A 27,856-nucleotide genomic window follows, 5' to 3' on the forward strand; every position below is an offset into this window, starting at 1 on the left:
GCCAAAAGAGTCTCTCTCAGGCTGCTGCACGCAGCATTGTTGCAGCCTGTCCAGCCTGTCCAAAGGGTATCCCCGTGCCCAGTTTTGGAGTTAATGGCAGAGGCCTTCAAGCTTTCCAACGCTGGTGTTACAACAGATGTAACTCATTACAATGCCGGTGGGGGATCCCCAGCAATTTGGTATTCCCCATTCCCCTGCGAGCCAAGCCATCGTTGAATGCATGAATGATACTCTTAAACGCCTGCTTGAAAAACAGAGAAGGGGAATGAGGGGAATGACCCAGAGGCACGTTCCGAGAAAGCATGCTATATTTTGAAGTTTTTGAAAATCTCTGTCGACCATGCGGTGCCTCCCATTGTACGATATTTTGTGTCAACTGGTGACAAGCAGCAAAAGCACCAAGGTGTCTTAGTACGCGGGAAAGACCCTCATACCAGGCATTGGTCAGGACCGCATGGATTGTTAACTTGGGGGAGAGGTGATGCTTGTGTTTCTACAGAGGAAGGTCCGCGATGGGATACCTGCTGGCTGTGTGCGGCCTGAGCTTAGCGTGCCGGACCGTGGGAGCGCTGCTGCCGCCAGTCAACCCAACAACTGATGTGTGGGTCTCCTTAGCACAGCAACTGAGCACATCCTGGCGTGGTGTGCCCTTCCTGACTTGCCAACATTGTTGCAAACAAGTGAATGTATGTGGGGAATGAAGAATCTTACTGAAAGCCTTGATATCGGGGATAAGTGATTACCTCTGTATGATGTTAATCCAAAAGCAGCTGATATTGTTTGCACTTTGAATGTCGATAGTTGTCTTTACGTAGATGCTCTTGTAGTAGGAGGCTATGATGGGACCATGACACCCACATAAATCAACACGTGAACCTGCTGATAAGCATAATGCCCTTAAAGGCAATATAGCTTTGGATGAAGCAGGTAATGATGTAGTTGATTTATGGAACTGACGGGAACGTATTGCAGTGGTTCTTCTCTTATGCGGAGTAACAGCAGGGAAAGCATTCAAGAGTTAAGTCACCTTGTTTGTTAGGCAGTTAAGAACGTGAGTCAAATTGGCCACTATTACATACAAAACAGAGCAAGTATTGGCTTTTTGTTGTTGGCTCAAGGACATGGCTGTGAGGATTTGGATGGTACATGCTGCGTGGATTTTAGGCGCCCCATTGCAGCAACATGTTATCAAAACCTGAGAACATGTCAGCCTTTTTGGCATCCATTCACTCAATTGGCGGTATCGTTTGTTTGCTATTGCCTTGGTTGCCGTCATGTTTGCAAGGGCCCTGCAGAACATGGAAAACCTGGTACTAGCTGTTCAAAAAAAAAGAAAAAAAGGGGGGGGGAGGGGGAGGGGGCCCCCGGTAATTGGAGAATCGTACAGAACAGAGACAGTGGGATAATGTGCAGTTGTGGCCTTGCTTTGGCGATGTGCAGCTGAGATCCTGCAGCAAAGAGTTCATAACTTTGAGGGAGTATGAGAAGAAACTAGGGTGCAACAGAAAGAAAGGAGGAATGTGATCTCACCTCTAGAAGATAAGGAAACAGCACGAACAGTAGAGAGTAGCCTAGAGTGAAGAGCGCTAAGGAACGTGTTGTATGAATTTGACTGATCGCTCAAACTCCATTCATAAGCAGCTCACAGAGTTGAGAAAAAACGTACAGGCCATAAAGGTTGAGAACGGGTTAACGGACTGGCTACAGGGTTTAGGAATTCCCGGAGGGTTAAAAGACTTGTTTCTGCAGGGGATAACGATGTTATTTGCCATTGTAATCTCTTTACAATGATAATGGGCTGCGTGTGGAATTGCTTTATGAGAATGACGAACAGATTGATAAAAGGGGTCTGGATCGCTCAAAAACAAAAAGGGGGATTTGTGGAGTGGCCTGAAGACAACGGACATATTATGAGCAATGCAGACCACGTAAGTTTGTTGTACTAGCAGGCCGAGCAGGCCGCAGCTGTAACAAGCTGCAGGTGTTGTGAAGGACATATGCAAGGCCAAGAGAGACAAAGAGACTGTGTACTCGCAGAGAGATAAGAGAGCTGGACAGAAAGGTGAGGAAAAACCGGATGCCTGCACAAGGGGGGAGCAGCGTGTGGGCACCACACTGGGACCAATCCTAGGGGAGGTGGAAGCGTGTGAACGAGTCGTTTTAACCTATCACCTTTTCCATACCAAAGCCTGCGTAGAGTGTGTATTTTTAGCTGGCGGGATAAATGGCTGTGCGTCTGTTAATAGCATCTGTAGAGTATAAATTGCTGTGTATCCCTTAATAAAGTGGCACCAACTTGATCACACTGGTCATATCAGTTGTGTGCGAGCCTTCTGCGTCAACAGGGGAGTGCCACTGGCTCTGCCATCACACCAGGCCAGTGGTGTGGGACACAGTAGAGGGAGCGCGGGGTAGAAGAGCCGCTGCATGACAGCGACAGCAGCGGGGCCTGTGCAGACTGGTGCTCCCTTGGCAGAACGTCTGCGCTCGCCCTGCGGTAGAGGACAGGGAAGAGAGAGAGAAGGCTGTTGCCCTGCAGTGCTCATGCACATGTGCAAGCCCACGTGTGCAGGCCCAACTTCCGTTAGTGAGGACTGGCAGGTTTCTTGGACAGGCACTGGGAAGGCAGTCAGGTGTCGGGTGGGCTGAGGGTCCTGACCTCTTCTTCCTCAGCCAAAGTGCCGCGAGTCCCAGAATCACACAATGGTCGTTGTTGGAGGGAACCTCTGGAGATTATGCAGTCCAGCGCCCTGCAAAAGCAGGCTGTGCTAGAGCAGGTTGCGCAACATCCTGTGCAGGTGGTGCTGGAATGTTTCCAGAGGCCTCTCTGGGCAGCCGGTGCCAGTGATCTTAAGCTGGAGTGCTGTGCAAGGGTCCCTGTGCTGGTGGGGGGCAGTGCCTGGACTAGCTGCAAGATCAAGGCACTGCAAAGGGGCAAGGAGATGATGAGCACAACAAGCCCATGCCACGCTCCCTGCCTCCCCACGTGACAGTGCCTGTGCCCAGGTCCCTGGTGGCTGTGGAGGCCACCTGGCACTGGGCACCCTTTCCCCTGCCTACCCGGAGGCTGCCTTAGGCTCTCTCTAGTCCACTCAGGCCCCCTTCTGAGGCCTTCCTTGCACCCCAGACCCCTCTGCAGAGCCTCAAGCCCTCAAAAAAAGCCCACCGGACTGGGGGCCCGGTCCCCTAGGCTCGACCATTCCACTCGAGTCCCCGCCGCACCCCTCCATAGGTGTCTGGTATGCCCCAGGCCTCCGGTTGCTCCTCTAGCGTGGCCGATAGATACTACAGCCAGGAGGCAGCCGGGGAGCAGCAGCAGCAGCAGCCTCTTTGCTCCCACTCAAAGCTCATGGCGCTCCCTGCAGCCACTGCAGCCGTAGGCTTGGGCTTGGAAACATGGTGCAGCTGTGAAAGCAGAGCAGGCTGGGGAAGCCCAGGAACTCCGTGGCATGAGCAAAGGCCCCAGCTCGTGGATTTCCCCTGAAGCCCAGCTGGCCCTGAGAGGCCACTTTCAAGCTGGCTTGCGCCTCGTACAGAAGCCCACAGGGATGCCAGCAGGAGCCAGCCCAAGGCATTCTCTGCTTCCAACTGCCACCCCCAAGGCCCTGAGCCCTCCTATGACGTGCCTGCCTTCCTTCCACTGTTCCCTCATGCTTCTCTCGGAGCAGGCAGAGCTTCAGCCCTTTGCGGTGACCCTTTGTGCCCGACTTGGCAGCCTGCCTCCTTCGGCAGGTGCCGGCTCTGGAAGCCCTTGCCTCACACAGGAGACTGCAGTGCACTGGCGCATGGTTAGCCATGCCAAGGGAAACACTTTATTGCAAGAAGGCAGCCTGCTGAGTTCTGCCGTTGTGAGCAGCGCGGGCAGGACAGAGCAGGCCTTTGTCACTGAGGCTGCCTTTCATCAGCAGGAATTGCCCCAGCAGGAAACGGTCGTCGTGCGCTGCAGCCTGCCCTGGATGCTCCTCATGGTGCTGCTCCAAGCTATTTCGCCCTTAGGTACTGCAGGAGCTCCTGCAGCCGAGTAAAGAAGTCCAGCAGCTTCTGGACTGGAAACGGGCAGGGTGGAAACCGGCTCGATTCTGTTGGCCTTGGCCTTGGCCTTGGCCTTGGCCTCTGAACGGGGGTGTAGGTGAAGGCTGGCTGTGGCCTTGCAGTAGTGGTTACTGCTGGGCGCAGGCCCATCTGCACCAGGATCCAGTCGTAGAAGTGCTGGGTGGAGGTGTAGACTCCGGGCTTCCTTGCTCTCGCACAGCCCGTCCCCCAGCTGGTCACGCCAACAAGCCAGAAGTAGTCGGCGCTCTTGTCTTGGCACACGAGAGGCCCACCGCTGTCCCCCTGCAGCACAGGAGAGAGGATGAAGGGGTTGTTGGGTGGCCACCGTCAGCCCGGTGGCTGGCTCCTTCTCTCTCACGGCACCTGCCAGAGCTGCATTCAGTGGCCAGCCAAGCTCTGCAGAAGCTTGCCTGGCAGGGGGCGGTGGGCCTGTAAGGCAGGGCTCGCTCTCACCGCTCTTCACGGTGGTGGTGAAGGTGTGTCAGAGGGCTGGGATGGTGGAGCTGTGGGCTGCCAAGGGCACCGGGTGGGCCTTCTGGGCCGCGTGCCAGGCCTGTGGGACAAGGCGGGCAGGCCCTGGGCAAGGGCCTGCCCATGGGGAAGGGCGGGTAAGGCCCCCAGCGGTGGGGACCCAGCCATGGGAGTGTGAGTGGCCAGCAAAAGGCCGTGATGGCGCACGTTTGGGCGGTTGTGGCGGGGCTGCCTGTGCTGCCGGGGCTTGGCTTGTAGCACGCTCCTACCTGGCAGGTGTCGGTGCCGCCCTGCGGATAGCCGGCACAGATGTTGTGGGTGTGGATGGCCCCCCTGTACCAGCCGCTGCTGTTACAGACCCTGGCATCAATGAGGTGGACCTGGGCCTCCTGCAGCGCGTATGCCGATCCTCCAGCTGTGAAGAGCACAGAAAGGAATGAACACCCAGCAGCTCATTGCCAGTTCTCCTCCCCCGTCTGGCTGAAGCCCTCCCCCGGGGCTCGGCTTTGCATGCCGACAGGCGCTGGACCGCTCTTGCCTTTCTGCCTTGCTCTGGGTCAATGGCTCGGGCCCCTCTCTGGAAGAGAGAGGCATACGCCCCCCCAGCCTGACTCTGGCTTTCGCCTCTGCCATCAGGAAGCGCATCCTGCTTCCCCAAGCTGGCCAAGCTTGCACTGGCACCGCCGCTGCGTTTGGGCCACTCACCTCTTGCTTTCCTGGCACCCCAGCCACTGATGTAGCAGGCTGTCAGCTCTGAGACTCTCAGCGAGGCGTCGGGCACACAGGCAAGCTGTACGTAGCTGTTGCACTGGACAGGCTGGTCCAGCTCCAGCAAGGCAATGTCATTCCGCTGCGTGACGTTCCAGTAGTGCTGGTGAACCAGCAGCCGCCTGACGGCGCGCACCTGAGCCTCAGGGCCCAGCTGAGTCAGCTGGGTGACACCGAGCACCACGCGCAAGACGGTGATGTCCCTGGAAGGCAGATGGAGAGAGGGCTCAGAGGGAGCGCAGCCACGTGCCGCAGCAGCCCGGCACTTGCCCTGCCTTCTGCTCGACGAGGGAGAGAGGCAAGCAGCGCTAGGGAGGCTGCGACTGCCCTCGCGTGCCTTGGGCTCAAGCAGTGGCGAGCGGGAGGCTGCTGGGAAGCAGTGGCACGAGCCCAGCCTTCTCCTGAGCAGCCTCTCGGCGGGGCTCCGGAGTGCCCAGGCACTGGGCGTGCTGCAGGGCAACGGGACGGCAGGAGCACGTGCCGCTGCGCTCAGGGCACCTGCTAGTGTTGTGGGGCTAGCCCCGACCCCTGGTCCTCCTTACCTGACCTCGATGAAGCAGTGGGCTGCGGTGAGGACCCACTGTGGGCTGATGAGGGAGCCCCCGCAGATGTGCACCGTGCCTCCTTCCACGAGAGCCTGGATGCTGACGATCCAGGGCCAGGCCCCTGGCAGGGCATCTGTGCCACCCACGACGCGTGACATGCCGTAGTGAAAAGCCATGGGACGAAGCCCGCAGCTCCCTCTGTAACCAGAAACTCCTTACTGTGCTGCTGGATGGCTTGCGCCGTTGCGGCTGAAGGCCAGCCGTCTTCCCTCCCCACAAGGCATGGCCAGAAGGGCCGAGGAAACCCGTGGGGCCAAAACCCGCTCCCCTCGCCCCGCTTTCTGCTTCAGCCCGCAGACGAGTTGTGCCGGCGGCCTGGCTGCTGCCAAGGCACTGAGCCTCCCACATGGCTTTCAGGAACCTGGGGGGTGGCCACGGGGGACAAGCAGGCCCCCTCCAGTGAAGCCCACAAGGCTTGCCCAAGCTCCCTCCCAGAGCCTCGGGCCACTTACCCACAGCTGTCCCATGTGCCGTGCACAGGACAGCACACGGCCAGCAGGACAAGGAGGAGACGCAGAAAATCCATCGCTGCCAGCGACATGTGGCAGCTGCAAGGACGAGGCCTTGTCGCCACCAGTACGGCTGCCGTCGGACTGCCCGCAGGATTCCCGTTGCCCAGGGTTCCCTTGGACGTGGGACTGATGTCACAGAGTGCCTGGTTCTGGGTGCTGGGCGTGGTGGTGTCGGGGGGTGGGGTGGGGTGGGGTGGGGCAGGGGGGGTGGGGCGGGGGGGTGTGGGTAGGGAGGGGAGGCAATAGGAGGGGTTCCAAGCAGGATTGGAGGCAGAAGCTGGGATCACTTTGCCTTTGCAGTCTATGAAATCTGCTGGTTTGATGGTACAAACTTGTTACTGAATTGATGATAAAAATCCCCCAAAGATATTTAGAGTGGACTGGAGGTGTTCCACATGTTGTGATAGCCCCTGTACAACAATTTGGCGCTGAATGGGCGCTGTCAGACTCTACTGCCCTTCAAGTGGCTCTTGGCAATTTTCAAGGGCAAGTTCAGTACCATCATCTACCTCATCCACTTTGGACAATGACTGTAGATCTAACTTTGCAGCCACGGCAACTGAGTTGGAGACGACCAATCAAAGGTGATACGGTATTTACAGATGGGTCTGGAAAAGTGGGAAAAGCCGCAGTGGCTTGGAAAAAAATGGGCAATGGCCTTCCCAAATTGTGCATCAGGAAGGATCATCGCAAGTCATGGCGTTGCGGGCTGCGGCCTTGGCATTTCTTTATTTCCCAGGCCCTGTTAATCTCATGACTGATTCAGCCTGTGTGGCAGCCCTCCTTTCCCAGTTGGAGATGGCTGTCCATGGCCATATCAACCATGCTAAGCTTTTTGGCAATTTTGACTGTAGTTCGGGAAGGGACTTGGAAACGCCGTTCTCCATTCTACGTTATGCATGTTACGGCCACACTTCCCTACGCGGTTCTGCAATCGATGGCAACGCTGGAGCTGATGCTCCAGTTTCTGTGGCTCTGTCGGTGCCTGTTCCTGAGGCCCACCTGCAGGTCGTGTTAGCCCACCAATTTTATCATCAGATTTGGCGATTCTTGTATCAACAGTTTGGCCAAAAGAGTCTCTCTCAGGCTGCTGCACGCAGCATTGTTGCAGCCTGTCCAGCCTGTCCAAAGGGTATCCCCGTGCCCAGTTTTGGAGTTAATGGCAGAGGCCTTCAAGCTTTCCAACGCTGGTGTTACAACAGATGTAACTCATTACAATGCCGGTGGGGGATCCCCAGCAATTTGGTATTCCCCATTCCCCTGCGGGCCAAGCCATCGTTGAATGCATGAATGATACTCTTAAACGCCTGCTTGAAAAACAGAGAAGGGGAATGAGGGGAATGACCCAGAGGCACGTTCCGAGAAAGCATGCTATATTTTGAAGTTTTTGAAAATCTCTGTCGACCATGCGGTGCCTCCCATTGTACGATATTTTGTGTCAACTGGTGACAAGCAGCAAAAGCACCAAGGTGTCTTAGTACGCGGGAAAGACCCTCATACCAGGCATTGGTCAGGACCGCATGGATTGTTAACTTGGGGGAGAGGTGATGCTTGTGTTTCTACAGAGGAAGGTCCGCGATGGGATACCTGCTGGCTGTGTGTGCGGCCTGAGCTTAGCGTGCCGGACCGTGGGAGCGCTGCTGCCGCCAGTCAACCCAACAACTGATGTGTGGGTCTCCTTAGCACAGCAACTGAGCACATCCTGGCTTGGTGTGCCCTTCCTGACTTGCCAACATTGTTGCAAACAAGTGAATGTATGTGGGGAATGAAGAATCTTACTGAAAGCCTTGATATCGGGGATAAGTGATTACCTCTGTATGATGTTAATCCAAAAGGAGCTGATATTGTTTGCACTTTGAATGTCGATAGTTGTCTTTACGTAGATGCTCTTGTAGTAGGAGGCTATGATGGGACCATGACACCCACATAAATCAACACGTGAACCTGCTGATAAGCATAATGCCCTTAAAGGCAATATAGCTTTGGATGAAGCAGGTAATGATGTAGTTGATTTATGGAACTGACGGGAACGTATTGCAGTGGTTCTTCTCTTATGCGGAGTAACAGCAGGGAAAGCATTCAAGAGTTAAGTCACCTTGTTTGTTAGGCAGTTAAGAACGTGAGTCAAATTGGCCACTATTACATACAAAACAGAGCAAGTATTGGCTTTTTGTTGTTGGCTCAAGGACATGGCTGTGAGGATTTGGATGGTACATGCTGCGTGGATTTTAGGCGCCCCATTGCAGCAACATGTTATCAAAACCTGAGAACATGTCAGCCTTTTTGGCATCCATTCACTCAATTGGCGGTATCGTTTGTTTGCTATTGCCTTGGTTGCCGTCATGTTTGCAAGGGCCCTGCAGAACATGGAAAACCTGGTACTAGCTGTTCAAAAAAAAAAAAAAAAAGGGGGGGGGAGGGGGAGGGGGCCCCCGGTAATTGGAGAATCGTACGGAACAGAGACAGTGGGATAATGTGCAGTTGTGGCCTTGCTTTGGCGATGTGCAGCTGAGATCCTGCAGCAAAGAGTTCATAACTTTGAGGGAGTATGAGAAGAAACTAGGGTGCAACAGAAAGAAAGGAGGAATGTGATCTCACCTCTAGAAGATAAGGAAACAGCACGAACAGTAGAGAGTAGCCTAGAGTGAAGAGCGCTAAGGAACGTGTTGTATGAATTTGACTGATCGCTCAAACTCCATTCATAAGCAGCTCACAGAGTTGAGAAAAAACGTACAGGCCATAAAGGTTGAGAACGGGTTAACGGACTGGCTACAGGGTTTAGGAATTCCCGGAGGGTTAAAAGACTTGTTTCTGCAGGGGATAACGATGTTATTTGCCATTGTAATCTCTTTACAATGATAATGGGCTGCGTGTGGAATTGCTTTATGAGAATGACGAACAGATTGATAAAAGGGGTCTAGATCACTCAAAAACAAAAAGGGGGATTTGTGGAGTGGCCTGAAGACAACGGACATATTATGAGCAATGCAGACCACGTAAGTTTGTTGTACTAGCAGGCCGAGCAGGCCGCAGCTGTAACAAGCTGCAGGTGTTGTGAAGGACATATGCAAGGCCAAGAGAGACAAAGAGACTGTGTACTCGCAGAGAGATAAGAGAGCTGGACAGAAAGGTGAGGAAAAACCGGATGCCTGCACAAGGGGGGAGCAGCGTGTGGGCACCACACTGGGACCAATCCTAGGGGAGGTGGAAGCGTGTGAACGAGTCGTTTTAACCTATCACCTTTTCCATACCAAAGCCTGCGTAGAGTGTGTATTTTTAGCCGGGGGTATAAATGGCTGTGCGTCTGTTAATAGCATCTGTAGAGTATAAATTGCTGTGTATCCCTTAATAAAGTGGCACCAACTTGATCACACTGGTCGTATCAGTTGTGTGCGAGCCTTCTGCGTCAACAGGGGAGTGCCACTGGCTCTGCCATCACACCAGGCCAGTGGTGTGGGACACAGTAGAGGGAGCGCGGGGTAGAAGAGCCGCTGCATGACAGCGACAGGAGCGGGGCCTGTGCAGACTGGTGCTCCCTTGGCAGAACGTCTGCGCTCGCCCTGCGGTAGAGGACGGGGAAGAGAGAGAGAAGGCTGTTGCCCTGCAGTGCTCATGCACATGTGCAAGCCCACGTGTGCAGGCCCAACTTCCGTTAGTGAGGACTGGCAGGTTTCTTGGACAGGCACTGGGAAGGCAGTCAGGTGTCGGGTGGGCTGAGGGTCCTGACCTCTTCTTCCTCAGCCAAAGTGCCGCGAGTCCCAGAATCACACAATGGTCGTTGTTGGAGGGAACCTCTGGAGATTATGCAGTCCAGCGCCCTGCAAAAGCAGGCTGTGCTAGAGCAGGTTGCGCAACATCCTGTGCAGGTGGTGCTGGAATGTTTCCAGAGGCCTCTCTGGGCAGCCGGTGCCAGTGATCTTAAGCTGGAGTGCTGTGCAAGGGTCCCTGTGCTGGTGGGGGGCAGTGCCTGGACTAGCTGCAAGATCAAGGCACTGCAAAGGGGCAAGGAGATGATGAGCACAACAAGCCCATGCCACGCTCCCTGCCTCCCCACGTGACAGTGCCTGTGCCCAGGTCCCTGGTGGCTGTGGAGGCCACCTGGCACTGGGCACCCTTTCCCCTGCCTACCCGGAGGCTGCCTTAGGCTCTCTCTAGTCCACTCAGGCCCCCTTCTGAGGCCTTCCTTGCACCCCAGACCCCTCTGCAGAGCCTCAAGCCCTCAAAAAAAGCCCACCGGACTGGGGGCCCGGTCCCCTAGGCTCGACCATTCCACTCGAGTCCCCGCCGCACCCCTCCATAGGTGTCTGGTATGCCCCAGGCCTCCGGTTGCTCCTCTAGCGTGGCCGATAGATACTACAGCCAGGAGGCAGCCGGGGAGCAGCAGCAGCAGCAGCCTCTTTGCTCCCACTCAAAGCTCATGGCGCTCCCTGCAGCCACTGCAGCCGTAGGCTTGGGCTTGGAAACATGGTGCAGCTGTGAAAGCAGAGCAGGCTGGGGAAGCCCAGGAACTCCGTGGCATGAGCAAAGGCCCCAGCTCGTGGATTTCCCCTGAAGCCCAGCTGGCCCTGAGAGGCCACTTTCAAGCTGGCTTGCGCCTCGTACAGAAGCCCACAGGGATGCCAGCAGGAGCCAGCCCAAGGCATTCTCTGCTTCCAACTGCCACCCCCAAGGCCCTGAGCCCTCCTATGACGTGCCTGCCTTCCTTCCACTGTTCCCTCATGCTTCTCTCGGAGCAGGCAGAGCTTCAGCCCTTTGCGGTGACCCTTTGTGCCCGACTTGGCAGCCTGCCTCCTTCGGCAGGTGCCGGCTCTGGAAGCCCTTGCCTCACACAGGAGACTGCAGTGCACTGGCGCATGGTTAGCCATGCCAAGGGAAACACTTTATTGCAAGAAGGCAGCCTGCTGAGTTCTGCCGTTGTGAGCAGCGCGGGCAGGACAGAGCAGGCCTTTGTCACTGAGGCTGCCTTTCATCAGCAGGAATTGCCCCAGCAGGAAACGGTCGTCGTGCGCTGCAGCCTGCCCTGGATGCTCCTCATGGTGCTGCTCCAAGCTATTTCGCCCTTAGGTACTGCAGGAGCTCCTGCAGCCGAGTAAAGAAGTCCAGCAGCTTCTGGACTGGAAACGGGCAGGGTGGAAACCGGCTCGATTCTGTTGGCCTTGGCCTTGGCCTCTGAACGGGGGTGTAGGTGAAGACGGGCTGTGGCCTTGCAGTAGTGGTTACTGCTGGGCGCAGGCCCATCTGCACCAGGATCCAGTCGTAGAAGTGCTGGGTGGAGGTGTAGACTCCGGGCTTCCTTGCTCTCGCACAGCCCGTCCCCCAGCTGGTCACGCCAACAAGCCAGAAGTAGTCGGCGCTCTTGTCTTGGCACACGAGAGGCCCACCGCTGTCCCCCTGCAGCGCAGGAGAGAGGATGAAGGGGTTGTTGGGTGGCCACCGTCAGCCCGGTGGCTGGCTCCTTCTCTCTCACGGCACCTGCCAGAGCTGCATTCAGTGGCCAGCCAAGCTCTGCAGAAGCTTGCCTGGCAGGGGGCGGTGGGCCTGTAAGGCAGGGCTCGCTCTCACCGCTCTTCACGGTGGTGGTGAAGGTGTGTCAGAGGGCTGGGATGGTGGAGCTGTGGGCTGCCAAGGGCACCGGGTGGGCCTTCTGGGCCGCGTGCCAGGCCTGTGGGACAAGGCGGGCAGGCCCTGGGCAAGGGCCTGCCCATGGGGAAGGGCGGGTAAGGCCCCCAGCGGTGGGGACCCAGCCATGGGAGTGTGAGTGGCCAGCAAAAGGCCGTGATGGCGCACGTTTGGGCGGTTGTGGCGGGGCTGCCTGTGCTGCCGGGGCTTGGCTTGTAGCACGCTCCTACCTGGCAGGTGTCGGTGCCGCCCTGCGGATAGCCGGCACAGATGTTGTGGGTGTGGATGGCCCCCCTGTACCAGCCGCTGCTGTTACAGACCCTGGCATCAATGAGGTGGACCTGGGCCTCCTGCAGCGCGTATGCCGATCCTCCAGCTGTGAAGAGCACAGAAAGGAATGAACACCCAGCAGCTCATTGCCACTTCTCCTCCCCCGTCTGGCTGAAGCCCTCCCCCGGGGCTCGGCTTTGCATGCCGACAGGCGCTGGACCGCTCTTGCCTTTCTGCCTTGCTCTGGGTCAATGGCTCGGGCCCCTCTCTGGAAGAGAGAGGCATACGCCCCCCCAGCCTGACTCTGGCTTTCGCCTCTGCCATCAGGAAGCGCATCCTGCTTCCCCAAGCTGGCCAAGCTTGCACTGGCACCGCCGCTGCGTTTGGGCCACTCACCTCTTGCTTTCCTGGCACCCCAGCCACTGATGTAGCAGGCTGTCAGCTCTGAGACTCTCAGCGAGGCGTCGGGCACACAGGCAAGCTGTACGTAGCTGTTGCACTGGACAGGCTGGTCCAGCTCCAGCAAGGCAATGTCATTCCGCTGCGTGACGTTCCAGTAGTGCTGGTGAACCAGCAGCCGCCTGACGGCGCGCACCTGAGCCTCAGGGCCCAGCTGAGTCAGCTGGGTGACACCGAGCACCACGCGCAAGACGGTGATGTCCCTGGAAGGCAGATGGAGAGAGGGCTCAGAGGGAGCGCAGCCACGTGCCGCAGCAGCCCGGCACTTGCCCTGCCTTCTGCTCGACGAGGGAGAGAGGCAAGCAGCGCTAGGGAGGCTGCGACTGCCCTCGCGTGCCTTGGGCTCAAGCAGTGTCGAGCGGGAGGCTGCTGGGAAGCAGTGGCACGAGCCCAGCCTTCTCCTGAGCAGCCTCTCGGCGGGGCTCCGGAGTGCCCAGGCACTGGGCGTGCTGCAGGGCAACGGGACGGCAGGAGCACGTGCCGCTGCACTCAGGGCACCTGCTAGTGTTGTGGGGCTAGCCCCGACCCCTGGTCCTCCTTACCTGACCTCGATGAAGCAGTGGGCTGCGGTGAGGACCCACTGTGGGCTGATGAGGGAGCCCCCGCAGATGTGCACCGTGCCTCCTTCCACGAGAGCCTGGATGCTGACGATCCAGGGCCAGGCCCCTGGCAGGGCATCTGTGCCACCCACGACGCGTGACATGCCGTAGTGAAAAGCCATGGGACGAAGCCCGCAGCTCCCTCTGTAACCAGAAACTCCTTACTGTGCTGCTGGATGGCTTGCGCCGTTGCGGCTGAAGGCCAGCCGTCTTCCCTCCCCACAAGGCATGGCCAGAAGGGCCGAGGAAACCCGTGGGGCCAAAACCCGCTCCCCTCGCCCCGCTTTCTGCTTCAGCCCGCAGACGAGTTGTGCCGGCGGCCTGGCTGCTGCCAAGGCACTGAGCCTCCCACATGGCTTTCAGGAACCTGGGGGGTGGCCACGGGGGACAAGCAGGCCCCCTCCAGTGAAGCCCACAAGGCTTGCCCAAGCTCCCTCCCAGAGCCTCGGGCCACTTACCCACAGCTGTCCCATGTGCCGTGCACAGGACAGCACACGGCCAGCAGGACAAGGAGGAGACGCAGAAAATCCATCGCTGCCAGCGACATGTGGCAGCTGCAAGGACGAGGGCTTGTCGCCACCAGTACGGCTGCCGACGGACTGCCCGCAGGATTCCCGTTGCCCGGGGTTCCCTTGGACGTGGGACTGATGTCACAGAGTGCCTGGTTCTGGGTGCTGGGCGTGGTGGTGTCGGGGGGTGGGGTGGGGTGGGGTGGGGCAGGGGGGGTGGGGCGGGGGGGTGAGGGTAGGGAGGGGAGGCAATAGGAGGGGTTCCAAGCAGGATTGGAGGCAGAAGCTGGGATCACTTTGCCTTTGCAGTCTATGAAATCTGCTGGTTTGATGGTACAAACTTGTTACTGAATTGATGATAAAAATCCCCCAAAGATATTTAGAGTGGACTGGAGGTGTTCCACATGTTGTGATAGCCCCTGTACAACAATTTGGCGCTGAATGGGCGCTGTCAGACTCTACTGCCCTTCAAGTGGCTCTTGGCAATTTTCAAGGGCAAGTTCAGTACCATCATCCACCTCATCCACTTTGGACAATGACTGTAGATCTAACTTTGCAGCCACGGCAACTGAGTTGGAGACGACCAATCAAAGGTGATACGGTATTTACAGATGGGTCTGGAAAAGTGGGAAAAGCCGCAGTGGCTTGGAAAAAAATGGGCAATGGCCTTCCCAAATTGTGCATCAGGAAGGATCATCGCAAGTCATGGCGTTGCGGGCTGCGGCCTTGGCATTTCTTTATTTCCCAGGCCCTGTTAATCTCATGACTGATTCAGCCTGTGTGGCAGCCCTCCTTTCCCAGTTGGAGATGGCTGTCCATGGCCATATCAACCATGCTAAGCTTTTTGGCAATTTTGACTGTAGTTCGGGAAGGGACTTGGAAACGCCGTTCTCCATTCTACGTTATGCATGTTACGGCCACACTTCCCTACGCGGTTCTGCAATCGATGGCAACGCTGGAGCTGATGCTCCAGTTTCTGTGGCTCTGTCGGTGCCTGTTCCTGAGGCCCACCTGCAGGTCGTGTTAGCCCACCAATTTTATCATCAGATTTGGCGATTCTTGTATCAACAGTTTGGCCAAAAGAGTCTCTCTCAGGCTGCTGCACGCAGCATTGTTGCAGCCTGTCCAGCCTGTCCAAAGGGTATCCCCGTGCCCAGTTTTGGAGTTAATGGCAGAGGCCTTCAAGCTTTCCAACGCTGGTGTTACAACAGATGTAACTCATTACAATGCCGGTGGGGGATCCCCAGCAATTTGGTATTCCCCATTCCCCTGCGGGCCAAGCCATCGTTGAATGCATGAATGATACTCTTAAACGCCTGCTTGAAAAACAGAGAAGGGGAATGAGGGGAATGACCCAGAGGCACGTTCCGAGAAAGCATGCTATATTTTGAAGTTTTTGAAAATCTCTGTCGACCATGCGGTGCCTCCCATTGTACGATATTTTGTGTCAACTGGTGACAAGCAGCAAAAGCACCAAGGTGTCTTAGTACGCGGGAAAGACCCTCATACCAGGCATTGGTCAGGACCGCATGGATTGTTAACTTGGGGGAGAGGTGATGCTTGTGTTTCTACAGAGGAAGGTCCGCGATGGGATACCTGCTGGCTGTGTGCGGCCTGAGCTTAGCGTGCCGGACCGTGGGAGCGCTGCTGCCGCCAGTCAACCCAACAACTGATGTGTGGGTCTCCTTAGCACAGCAACTGAGCACATCCTGGCGTGGTGTGCCCTTCCTGACTTGCCAACATTGTTGCAAACAAGTGAATGTATGTGGGGAATGAAGAATCTTACTGAAAGCCTTGATATCGGGGATAAGCGATTACCTCTGTATGATGTTAATCCAAAAGCAGCTGATATTGTTTGCACTTTGAATGTCGATAGTTGTCTTTACGTAGATGCTCTTGTAGTAGGAGGCTATGATGGGACCATGACACCCACATAAATCAACACGTGAACCTGCTGATAAGCATAATGCCCTTAAAGGCAATATAGCTTTGGATGAAGCAGGTAATGATGTAGTTGATTTATGGAACTGACGGGAACGTATTGCAGTGGTTCTTCTCTTATGCGGAGTAACAGCAGGGAAAGCATTCAAGAGTTAAGTCACCTTGTTTGTTAGGCAGTTAAGAACGTGAGTCAAATTGGCCACTATTACATACAAAACAGAGCAAGTATTGGCTTTTTGTTGTTGGCTCAAGGACATGGCTGTGAGGATTTGGATGGTACATGCTGCGTGGATTTTAGGCGCCCCATTGCAGCAACATGTTATCAAAACCTGAGAACATGTCAGCCTTTTTGGCATCCATTCACTCAATTGGCGGTATCGTTTGTTTGCTATTGCCTTGGTTGCCGTCATGTTTGCAAGGGCCCTGCAGAACATGGAAAACCTGGTACTAGCTGTTCAAAAAAAAAAAAAAAAGGGGGGGGGGAGGGGGAGGGGGCCCCCGGTAATTGGAGAATCGTACAGAACAGAGACAGTGGGATAATGTGCAGTTGTGGCCTTGCTTTGGCGATGTGCAGCTGAGATCCTGCAGCAAAGAGTTCATAACTTTGAGGGAGTATGAGAAGAAACTAGGGTGCAACAGAAAGAAAGGAGGAATGTGATCTCACCTCTAGAAGATAAGGAAACAGCACGAACAGTAGAGAGTAGCCTAGAGTGAAGAGCGCTAAGGAACGTGTTGTATGAATTTGACTGATCGCTCAAACTCCATTCATAAGCAGCTCACAGAGTTGAGAAAAAACGTACAGGCCATAAAGGTTGAGAACGGGTTAACGGACTGGCTACAGGGTTTAGGAATTCCCGGAGGGTTAAAAGACTTGTTTCTGCAGGGGATAACGATGTTATTTGCCATTGTAATCTCTTTACAATGATAATGGGCTGCGTGTGGAATTGCTTTATGAGAATGACGAACAGATTGATAAAAGGGGTCTGGATCACTCAAAAACAAAAAGGGGGATTTGTGGAGTGGCCTGAAGACAACGGACATATTATGAGCAATGCAGACCACGTAAGTTTGTTGTACTAGCAGGCCGAGCAGGCCGCAGCTGTAACAAGCTGCAGGTGTTGTGAAGGACATATGCAAGGCCAAGAGAGACAAAGAGACTGTGTACTCGCAGAGAGATAAGAGAGCTGGACAGAAAGGTGAGGAAAAACCGGATGCCTGCACAAGGGGGGAGCAGCGTGTGGGCACCACACTGGGACCAATCCTAGGGGAGGTGGAAGCGTGTGAACGAGTCGTTTTAACCTATCACCTTTTCCATACCAAAGCCTGCGTAGAGTGTGTATTTTTAGCTGGGGGGATAAATGGCTGTGCGTCTGTTAATAGCATCTGTAGAGTATAAATTGCTGTGTATCCCTTAATAAAGTGGCACCAACTTGATCACACTGGTCGTATCAGTTGTGTGCGAGCCTTCTGCGTCAACAGGGGAGTGCCACTGGCTCTGCCATCACACCAGGCCAGTGGTGTGGGACACAGTAGAGGGAGCGCGGGGTAGAAGAGCCGCTGCATGACAGCGACAGCAGCGGGGCCTGTGCAGACTGGTGCTCCCTTGGCAGAACGTCTGCGCTCGCCCTGCGGTAGAGGACGGGGAAGAGAGAGAGAAGGCTGTTGCCCTGCAGTGCTCATGCACATGTGCAAGCCCACGTGTGCAGGCCCAACTTCCGTTAGTGAGGACTGGCAGGTTTCTTGGACAGGCACTGGGAAGGCAGTCAGGTGTCGGGTGGGCTGAGGGTCCTGACCTCTTCTTCCTCAGCCAAAGTGCCGCGAGTCCCAGAATCACACAATGGTCGTTGTTGGAGGGAACCTCTGGAGATTATGCAGTCCAGCGCCCTGCAAAAGCAGGCTGTGCTAGAGCAGGTTGCGCAACATCCTGTGCAGGTGGTGCTGGAATGTTTCCAGAGGCCTCTCTGGGCAGCCGGTGCCAGTGATCTTAAGCTGGAGTGCTGTGCAAGGGTCCCTGTGCTGGTGGGGGGCAGTGCCTGGACTAGCTGCAAGATCAAGGCACTGCAAAGGGGCAAGGAGATGATGAGCACAACAAGCCCATGCCACGCTCCCTGCCTCCCCACGTGACAGTGCCTGTGCCCAGGTCCCTGGTGGCTGTGGAGGCCACCTGGCACTGGGCACCCTTTCCCCTGCCTACCCGGAGGCTGCCTTAGGCTCTCTCTAGTCCACTCAGGCCCCCTTCTGAGGCCTTCCTTGCACCCCAGACCCCTCTGCAGAGCCTCAAGCCCTCAAAAAAAGCCCACCGGACTGGGGGCCCGGTCCCCTAGGCTCGACCATTCCACTCGAGTCCCCGCCGCACCCCTCCATAGGTGTCTGGTATGCCCCAGGCCTCCGGTTGCTCCTCTAGCGTGGCCGATAGATACTACAGCCAGGAGGCAGCCGGGGAGCAGCAGCAGCAGCAGCCTCTTTGCTCCCACTCAAAGCTCATGGCGCTCCCTGCAGCCACTGCAGCCGTAGGCTTGGGCTTGGAAACATGGTGCAGCTGTGAAAGCAGAGCAGGCTGGGGAAGCCCAGGAACTCCGTGGCATGAGCAAAGGCCCCAGCTCGTGGATTTCCCCTGAAGCCCAGCTGGCCCTGAGAGGCCACTTTCAAGCTGGCTTGCGCCTCGTACAGAAGCCCACAGGGATGCCAGCAGGAGCCAGCCCAAGGCATTCTCTGCTTCCAACTGCCACCCCCAAGGCCCTGAGCCCTCCTATGACGTGCCTGCCTTCCTTCCACTGTTCCCTCATGCTTCTCTCGGAGCAGGCAGAGCTTCAGCCCTTTGCGGTGACCCTTTGTGCCCGACTTGGCAGCCTGCCTCCTTCGGCAGGTGCCGGCTCTGGAAGCCCTTGCCTCACACAGGAGACTGCAGTGCACTGGCGCATGGTTAGCCATGCCAAGGGAAACACTTTATTGCAAGAAGGCAGCCTGCTGAGTTCTGCCGTTGTGAGCAGCGCGGGCAGGACAGAGCAGGCCTTTGTCACTGAGGCTGCCTTTCATCAGCAGGAATTGCCCCAGCAGGAAACGGTCGTCGTGCGCTGCAGCCTGCCCTGGATGCTCCTCATGGTGCTGCTCCAAGCTATTTCGCCCTTAGGTACTGCAGGAGCTCCTGCAGCCGAGTAAAGAAGTCCAGCAGCTTCTGGACTGGAAACGGGCAGGGTGGAAACCGGCTCGATTCTGTTGGCCTTGGCCTTGGCCTCTGAACGGGGGTGTAGGTGAAGACGGGCTGTGGCCTTGCAGTAGTGGTTACTGCTGGGCGCAGGCCCATCTGCACCAGGATCCAGTCGTAGAAGTGCTGGGTGGAGGTGTAGACTCCGGGCTTCCTTGCTCTCGCACAGCCCGTCCCCCAGCTGGTCACGCCAACAAGCCAGAAGTAGTCGGCGCTCTTGTCTTGGCACACGAGAGGCCCACCGCTGTCCCCCTGCAGCACAGGAGAGAGGATGAAGGGGTTGTTGGGTGGCCACCGTCAGCCCGGTGGCTGGCTCCTTCTCTCTCACGGCACCTGCCAGAGCTGCATTCAGTGGCCAGCCAAGCTCTGCAGAAGCTTGCCTGGCAGGGGGCGGTGGGCCTGTAAGGCAGGGCTCGCTCTCACCGCTCTTCACGGTGGTGGTGAAGGTGTGTCAGAGGGCTGGGATGGTGGAGCTGTGGGCTGCCAAGGGCACCGGGTGGGCCTTCTGGGCCGCGTGCCAGGCCTGTGGGACAAGGCGGGCAGGCCCTGGGCAAGGGCCTGCCCATGGGGAAGGGCGGGTAAGGCCCCCAGCGGTGGGGACCCAGCCATGGGAGTGTGAGTGGCCAGCAAAAGGCCGTGATGGCGCACGTTTGGGCGGTTGTGGCGGGGCTGCCTGTGCTGCCGGGGCTTGGCTTGTAGCACGCTCCTACCTGGCAGGTGTCGGTGCCGCCCTGCGGATAGCCGGCACAGATGTTGTGGGTGTGGATGGCCCCCCTGTACCAGCCGCTGCTGTTACAGACCCTGGCATCAATGAGGTGGACCTGGGCCTCCTGCAGCGCGTATGCCGATCCTCCAGCTGTGAAGAGCACAGAAAGGAATGAACACCCAGCAGCTCATTGCCACTTCTCCTCCCCCGTCTGGCTGAAGCCCTCCCCCGGGGCTCGGCTTTGCATGCCGACAGGCGCTGGACCGCTCTTGCCTTTCTGCCTTGCTCTGGGTCAATGGCTCGGGCCCCTCTCTGGAAGAGAGAGGCATACGCCCCCCCAGCCTGACTCTGGCTTTCGCCTCTGCCATCAGGAAGCGCATCCTGCTTCCCCAAGCTGGCCAAGCTTGCACTGGCACCGCCGCTGCGTTTGGGCCACTCACCTCTTGCTTTCCTGGCACCCCAGCCACTGATGTAGCAGGCTGTCAGCTCTGAGACTCTCAGCGAGGCGTCGGGCACACAGGCAAGCTGTACGTAGCTGTTGCACTGGACAGGCTGGTCCAGCTCCAGCAAGGCAATGTCATTCCGCTGCGTGACGTTCCAGTAGTGCTGGTGAACCAGCAGCCGCCTGACGGCGCGCACCTGAGCCTCAGGGCCCAGCTGAGTCAGCTGGGTGACACCGAGCACCACGCGCAAGACGGTGATGTCCCTGGAAGGCAGATGGAGAGAGGGCTCAGAGGGAGCGCAGCCACGTGCCGCAGCAGCCCGGCACTTGCCCTGCCTTCTGCTCGACGAGGGAGAGAGGCAAGCAGCGCTAGGGAGGCTGCGACTGCCCTCGCGTGCCTTGGGCTCAAGCAGTGTCGAGCGGGAGGCTGCTGGGAAGCAGTGGCACGAGCCCAGCCTTCTCCTGAGCAGCCTCTCGGCGGGGCTCCGGAGTGCCCAGGCACTGGGCGTGCTGCAGGGCAACGGGACGGCAGGAGCACGTGCCGCTGCGCTCAGGGCACCTGCTAGTGTTGTGGGGCTAGCCCCGACCCCTGGTCCTCCTTACCTGACCTCGATGAAGCAGTGGGCTGCGGTGAGGACCCACTGTGGGCTGATGAGGGAGCCCCCGCAGATGTGCACCGTGCCTCCTTCCACGAGAGCCTGGATGCTGACGATCCAGGGCCAGGCCCCTGGCAGGGCATCTGTGCCACCCACGACGCGTGACATGCCGTAGTGAAAAGCCATGGGACGAAGCCCGCAGCTCCCTCTGTAACCAGAAACTCCTTACTGTGCTGCTGGATGGCTTGCGCCGTTGCGGCTGAAGGCCAGCCGTCTTCCCTCCCCACAAGGCATGGCCAGAAGGGCCGAGGAAACCCGTGGGGCCAAAACCCGCTCCCCTCGCCCCGCTTTCTGCTTCAGCCCGCAGACGAGTTGTGCCGGCGGCCTGGCTGCTGCCAAGGCACTGAGCCTCCCACATGGCTTTCAGGAACCTGGGGGGTGGCCACGGGGGACAAGCAGGCCCCCTCCAGTGAAGCCCACAAGGCTTGCCCAAGCTCCCTCCCAGAGCCTCGGGCCACTTACCCACAGCTGTCCCATGTGCCGTGCACAGGACAGCACACGGCCAGCAGGACAAGGAGGAGACGCAGAAAATCCATCGCTGCCAGCGACATGTGGCAGCTGCAAGGACGAGGCCTTGTCGCCACCAGTACGGCTGCCGACGGACTGCCCGCAGGATTCCCGTTGCCCGGGGTTCCCTTGGACGTGGGACTGATGTCACAGAGTGCCTGGTTCTGGGTGCTGGGCGTGGTGGTGTCGGGGGGTGGGGTGGGGTGGGGTGGGGCAGGGGGGGTGGGGCGGGGGGGTGAGGGTAGGGAGGGGAGGCAATAGGAGGGGTTCCAAGCAGGATTGGAGGCAGAAGCTGGGATCACTTTGCCTTTGCAGTCTATGAAATCTGCTGGTTTGATGGTACAAACTTGTTACTGAATTGATGATAAAAATCCCCCAAAGATATTTAGAGTGGACTGGAGGTGTTCCACATGTTGTGATAGCCCCTGTACAACAATTTGGCGCTGAATGGGCGCTGTCAGACTCTACTGCCCTTCAAGTGGCTCTTGGCAATTTTCAAGGGCAAGTTCAGTACCATCATCCACCTCATCCACTTTGGACAATGACTGTAGATCTAACTTTGCAGCCACGGCAACTGAGTTGGAGACGACCAATCAAAGGTGATACGGTATTTACAGATGGGTCTGGAAAAGTGGGAAAAGCCGCAGTGGCTTGGAAAAAAATGGGCAATGGCCTTCCCAAATTGTGCATCAGGAAGGATCATCGCAAGTCATGGCGTTGCGGGCTGCGGCCTTGGCATTTCTTTATTTCCCAGGCCCTGTTAATCTCATGACTGATTCAGCCTGTGTGGCAGCCCTCCTTTCCCAGTTGGAGATGGCTGTCCATGGCCATATCAACCATGCTAAGCTTTTTGGCAATTTTGACTGTAGTTCGGGAAGGGACTTGGAAACGCCCTTCTCCATTCTACGTTATGCATGTTACGGCCACACTTCCCTACGCGGTTCTGCAATCGATGGCAACGCTGGAGCTGATGCTCCAGTTTCTGTGGCTCTGTCGGTGCCTGTTCCTGAGGCCCACCTGCAGGTCGTGTTAGCCCACCAATTTTATCATCAGATTTGGCGATTCTTGTATCAACAGTTTGGCCAAAAGAGTCTCTCTCAGGCTGCTGCACGCAGCATTGTTGCAGCCTGTCCAGCCTGTCCAAAGGGTATCCCCGTGCCCAGTTTTGGAGTTAATGGCAGAGGCCTTCAAGCTTTCCAACGCTGGTGTTACAACAGATGTAACTCATTACAATGCCGGTGGGGGATCCCCAGCAATTTGGTATTCCCCATTCCCCTGCGGGCCAAGCCATCGTTGAATGCATGAATGATACTCTTAAACGCCTGCTTGAAAAACAGAGAAGGGGAATGAGGGGAATGACCCAGAGGCACGTTCCGAGAAAGCATGCTATATTTTGAAGTTTTTGAAAATCTCTGTCGACCATGCGGTGCCTCCCATTGTACGATATTTTGTGTCAACTGGTGACAAGCAGCAAAAGCACCAAGGTGTCTTAGTACGCGGGAAAGACCCTCATACCAGGCATTGGTCAGGACCGCATGGATTGTTAACTTGGGGGAGAGGTGATGCTTGTGTTTCTACAGAGGAAGGTCCGCGATGGGATACCTGCTGGCTGTGTGCGGCCTGAGCTTAGCGTGCCGGACCGTGGGAGCGCTGCTGCCGCCAGTCAACCCAACAACTGATGTGTGGGTCTCCTTAGCACAGCAACTGAGCACATCCTGGCGTGGTGTGCCCTTCCTGACTTGCCAACATGGTTGCAAACAAGTGAATGTATGTGGGGAATGAAGAATCTTACTGAAAGCCTTGATATCGGGGATAAGCGATTACCTCTGTATGATGTTAATCCAAAAGGAGCTGATATTGTTTGCACTTTGAATGTCGATAGTTGTCTTTACGTAGATGCTCTTGTAGTAGGAGGCTATGATGGGACCATGACACCCACATAAATCAACACGTGAACCTGCTGATAAGCATAATGCCCTTAAAGGCAATATAGCTTTGGATGAAGCAGGTAATGATGTAGTTGATTTATGGAACTGACGGGAACGTATTGCAGTGGTTCTTCTCTTATGCGGAGTAACAGCAGGGAAAGCATTCAAGAGTTAAGTCACCTTGTTTGTTAGGCAGTTAAGAACGTGAGTCAAATTGGCCACTATTACATACAAAACAGAGCAAGTATTGGCTTTTTGTTGTTGGCTCAAGGACATGGCTGTGAGGATTTGGATGGTACATGCTGCGTGGATTTTAGGCGCCCCATTGCAGCAACATGTTATCAAAACCTGAGAACATGTCAGCCTTTTTGGCATCCATTCACTCAATTGGCGGTATCGTTTGTTTGCTATTGCCTTGGTTGCCGTCATGTTTGCAAGGGCCCTGCAGAACATGGAAAACCTGGTACTAGCTGTTCAAAAAAAAAGAAAAAAAGGGGGGGGGAGGGGGAGGGGGCCCCCGGTAATTGGAGAATCGTACAGAACAGAGACAGTGGGATAATGTGCAGTTGTGGCCTTGCTTTGGCGATGTGCAGCTGAGATCCTGCAGCAAAGAGTTCATAACTTTGAGGGAGTATGAGAAGAAACTAGGGTGCAACAGAAAGAAAGGAGGAATGTGATCTCACCTCTAGAAGATAAGGAAACAGCACGAACAGTAGAGAGTAGCCTATAGTGAAGAGCGCTAAGGAACGTGTTGTATGAATTTGACTGATCGCTCAAACTCCATTCATAAGCAGCTCACAGAGTTGAGAAAAAACGTACAGGCCATAAAGGTTGAGAACGGGTTAACGGACTGGCTACAGGGTTTAGGAATTCCCGGAGGGTTAAAAGACTTGTTTCTGCAGGGGATAACGATGTTATTTGCCATTGTAATCTCTTTACAATGATAATGGGCTGCGTGTGGAATTGCTTTATGAGAATGACGAACAGATTGATAAAAGGGGTCTGGATCACTCAAAAACAAAAAGGGGGATTTGTGGAGTGGCCTGAAGACAACGGACATATTATGAGCAATGCAGACCACGTAAGTTTGTTGTACTAGCAGGCCGAGCAGGCCGCAGCTGTAACAAGCTGCAGGTGTTGTGAAGGACATATGCAAGGCCAAGAGAGACAAAGAGACTGTGTACTCGCAGAGAGATAAGAGAGCTGGACAGAAAGGTGAGGAAAAACCGGATGCCTGCACAAGGGGGGAGCAGCGTGTGGGCACCACACTGGGACCAATCCTAGGGGAGGTGGAAGCGTGTGAACGAGTCGTTTTAACCTATCACCTTTTCCATACCAAAGCCTGCGTAGAGTGTGTATTTTTAGCCGGGGGTATAAATGGCTGTGCGTCTGTTAATAGCATCTGTAGAGTATAAATTGCTGTGTATCCCTTAATAAAGTGGCACCAACTTGATCACACTGGTCGTATCAGTTGTGTGCGAGCCTTCTGCGTCAACAGGGGAGTGCCACTGGCTCTGCCATCACACCAGGCCAGTGGTGTGGGACACAGTAGAGGGAGCGCGGGGTAGAAGAGCCGCTGCATGACAGCGACAGGAGCGGGGCCTGTGCAGACTGGTGCTCCCTTGGCAGAACGTCTGCGCTCGCCCTGCGGTAGAGGACGGGGAAGAGAGAGAGAAGGCTGTTGCCCTGCAGTGCTCATGCACATGTGCAAGCCCACGTGTGCAGGCCCAACTTCCGTTAGTGAGGACTGGCAGGTTTCTTGGACAGGCACTGGGAAGGCAGTCAGGTGTCGGGTGGGCTGAGGGTCCTGACCTCTTCTTCCTCAGCCAAAGTGCCGCGAGTCCCAGAATCACACAATGGTCGTTGTTGGAGGGAACCTCTGGAGATTATGCAGTCCAGCGCCCTGCAAAAGCAGGCTGTGCTAGAGCAGGTTGCGCAACATCCTGTGCAGGTGGTGCTGGAATGTTTCCAGAGGCCTCTCTGGGCAGCCGGTGCCAGTGATCTTAAGCTGGAGTGCTGTGCAAGGGTCCCTGTGCTGGTGGGGGGCAGTGCCTGGACTAGCTGCAAGATCAAGGCACTGCAAAGGGGCAAGGAGATGATGAGCACAACAAGCCCATGCCACGCTCCCTGCCTCCCCACGTGACAGTGCCTGTGCCCAGGTCCCTGGTGGCTGTGGAGGCCACCTGGCACTGGGCACCCTTTCCCCTGCCTACCCGGAGGCTGCCTTAGGCTCTCTCTAGTCCACTCAGGCCCCCTTCTGAGGCCTTCCTTGCACCCCAGACCCCTCTGCAGAGCCTCAAGCCCTCAAAAAAAGCCCACCGGACTGGGGGCCCGGTCCCCTAGGCTCGACCATTCCACTCGAGTCCCCGCCGCACCCCTCCATAGGTGTCTGGTATGCCCCAGGCCTCCGGTTGCTCCTCTAGCGTGGCCGATAGATACTACAGCCAGGAGGCAGACGGGGAGCAGCAGCAGCAGCAGCCTCTTTGCTCCCACTCAAAGCTCATGGCGCTCCCTGCAGCCACTGCAGCCGTAGGCTTGGGCTTGGAAACATGGTGCAGCTGTGAAAGCAGAGCAGGCTGGGGAAGCCCAGGAACTCCGTGGCATGAGCAAAGGCCCCAGCTCGTGGATTTCCCCTGAAGCCCAGCTGGCCCTGAGAGGCCACTTTCAAGCTGGCTTGCGCCTCGTACAGAAGCCCACAGGGATGCCAGCAGGAGCCAGCCCAAGGCATTCTCTGCTTCCAACTGCCACCCCCAAGGCCCTGAGCCCTCCTATGACGTGCCTGCCTTCCTTCCACTGTTCCCTCATGCTTCTCTCGGAGCAGGCAGAGCTTCAGCCCTTTGCGGTGACCCTTTGTGCCCGACTTGGCAGCCTGCCTCCTTCGGCAGGTGCCGGCTCTGGAAGCCCTTGCCTCACACAGGAAACTGCAGTGCACTGGCGCATGGTTAGCCATGCCAAGGGAAACACTTTATTGCAAGAAGGCAGCCTGCTGAGTTCTGCCGTTGTGAGCAGCGCGGGCAGGACAGAGCAGGCCTTTGTCACTGAGGCTGCCTTTCATCAGCAGGAATTGCCCCAGCAGGAAACGGTCGTCGTGCGCTGCAGCCTGCCCTGGATGCTCCTCATGGTGCTGCTCCAAGCTATTTCGCCCTTAGGTACTGCAGGAGCTCCTGCAGCCGAGTAAAGAAGTCCAGCAGCTTCTGGACTGGAAACGGGCAGGGTGGAAACCGGCTCGATTCTGTTGGCCTTGGCCTTGGCCTTGGCCTTGGCCTCTGAACGGGGGTGTAGGTGAAGGCTGGCTGTGGCCTTGCAGTAGTGGTTACTGCTGGGCGCAGGCCCATCTGCACCAGGATCCAGTCGTAGAAGTGCTGGGTGGAGGTGTAGACTCCGGGCTTCCTTGCTCTCGCACAGCCCGTCCCCCAGCTGGTCACGCCAACAAGCCAGAAGTAGTCGGCGCTCTTGTCTTGGCACACGAGAGGCCCACCGCTGTCCCCCTGCAGCACAGGAGAGAGGATGAAGGGGTGTTGGGTGGCCACCGTCAGCCCGGTGGCTGGCTCCTTCTCTCTCACGGCACCTGCCAGAGCTGCATTCAGTGGCCAGCCAAGCTCTGCAGAAGCTTGCCTGGCAGGGGGCGGTGGGCCTGTAAGGCAGGGCTCGCTCTCACCGTTCTTCACGGTGGTGGTGAAGGTGTGTCAGAGGGCTGGGATGGTGGAGCTGTGGGCTGCCAAGGGCACCGGGTGGGCCTTCTGGGCCGCGTGCCAGGCCTGTGGGACAAGGCGGGCAGGCCCTGGGCAAGGGCCTGCCCATGGGGAAGGGCGGGTAAGGCCCCCAGCGGTGGGGACCCAGCCATGGGAGTGTGAGTGGCCAGCAAAAGGCCGTGATGGCGCACGTTTGGGCGGTTGTGGCGGGGCTGCCTGTGCTGCCGGGGCTTGGCTTGTAGCACGCTCCTACCTGGCAGGTGTCGGTGCCGCCCTGCGGATAGCCGGCACAGATGTTGTGGGTGTGGATGGCCCCCCTGTACCAGCCGCTGCTGTTACAGACCCTGGCATCAATGAGGTGGACCTGGGCCTCCTGCAGCGCGTATGCCGATCCTCCAGCTGTGAAGAGCACAGAAAGGAATGAACACCCAGCAGCTCATTGCCAGTTCTCCTCCCCCGTCTGGCTGAAGCCCTCCCCCGGGGCTCGGCTTTGCATGCCGACAGGCGCTGGACCGCTCTTGCCTTTCTGCCTTGCTCTGGGTCAATGGCTCGGGCCCCTCTCTGGAAGAGAGAGGCATACGCCCCCCCAGCCTGACTCTGGCTTTCGCCTCTGCCATCAGGAAGCGCATCCTGCTTCCCCAAGCTGGCCAAGCTTGCACTGGCACCGCCGCTGCGTTTGGGCCACTCACCTCTTGCTTTCCTGGCACCCCAGCCACTGATGTAGCAGGCTGTCAGCTCTGAGACTCTCAGCGAGGCGTCGGGCACACAGGCAAGCTGTACGTAGCTGTTGCACTGGACAGGCTGGTCCAGCTCCAGCAAGGCAATGTCATTCCGCTGCGTGACGTTCCAGTAGTGCTGGTGAACCAGCAGCCGCCTGACGGCGCGCACCTGAGCCTCAGGGCCCAGCTGAGTCA

General features: G+C 56.9%; 1 protein-coding gene across 1 annotated transcript in view; it reads right to left on the reverse strand.

The window, feature by feature from the left end:
- Positions 1 to 3,981: 3,981 nt before the first annotated feature.
- Positions 3,982 to 27,856, reverse strand: part of LOC308056160 (acrosin-like) — a gene marked incomplete at both ends in the record, with an annotated part of 74,437 nt that continues 50,562 nt past the window's right edge. The window contains 2 exons of the mRNA XM_080371077.1: positions 3,982 to 4,335; positions 4,794 to 4,939. Coding sequence (XP_080227203.1) covers positions 3,982 to 4,335; positions 4,794 to 4,939 — 500 coding nt within the window. The remainder of the gene's footprint in view (positions 4,336 to 4,793; positions 4,940 to 27,856) is intronic.

The sequence above is a fragment of the Falco punctatus genome, assembly GCF_963210335.1.
Source record: "Falco punctatus genome assembly, chromosome: Z".
Taxonomy (NCBI): domain Eukaryota; kingdom Metazoa; phylum Chordata; class Aves; order Falconiformes; family Falconidae; genus Falco; species Falco punctatus.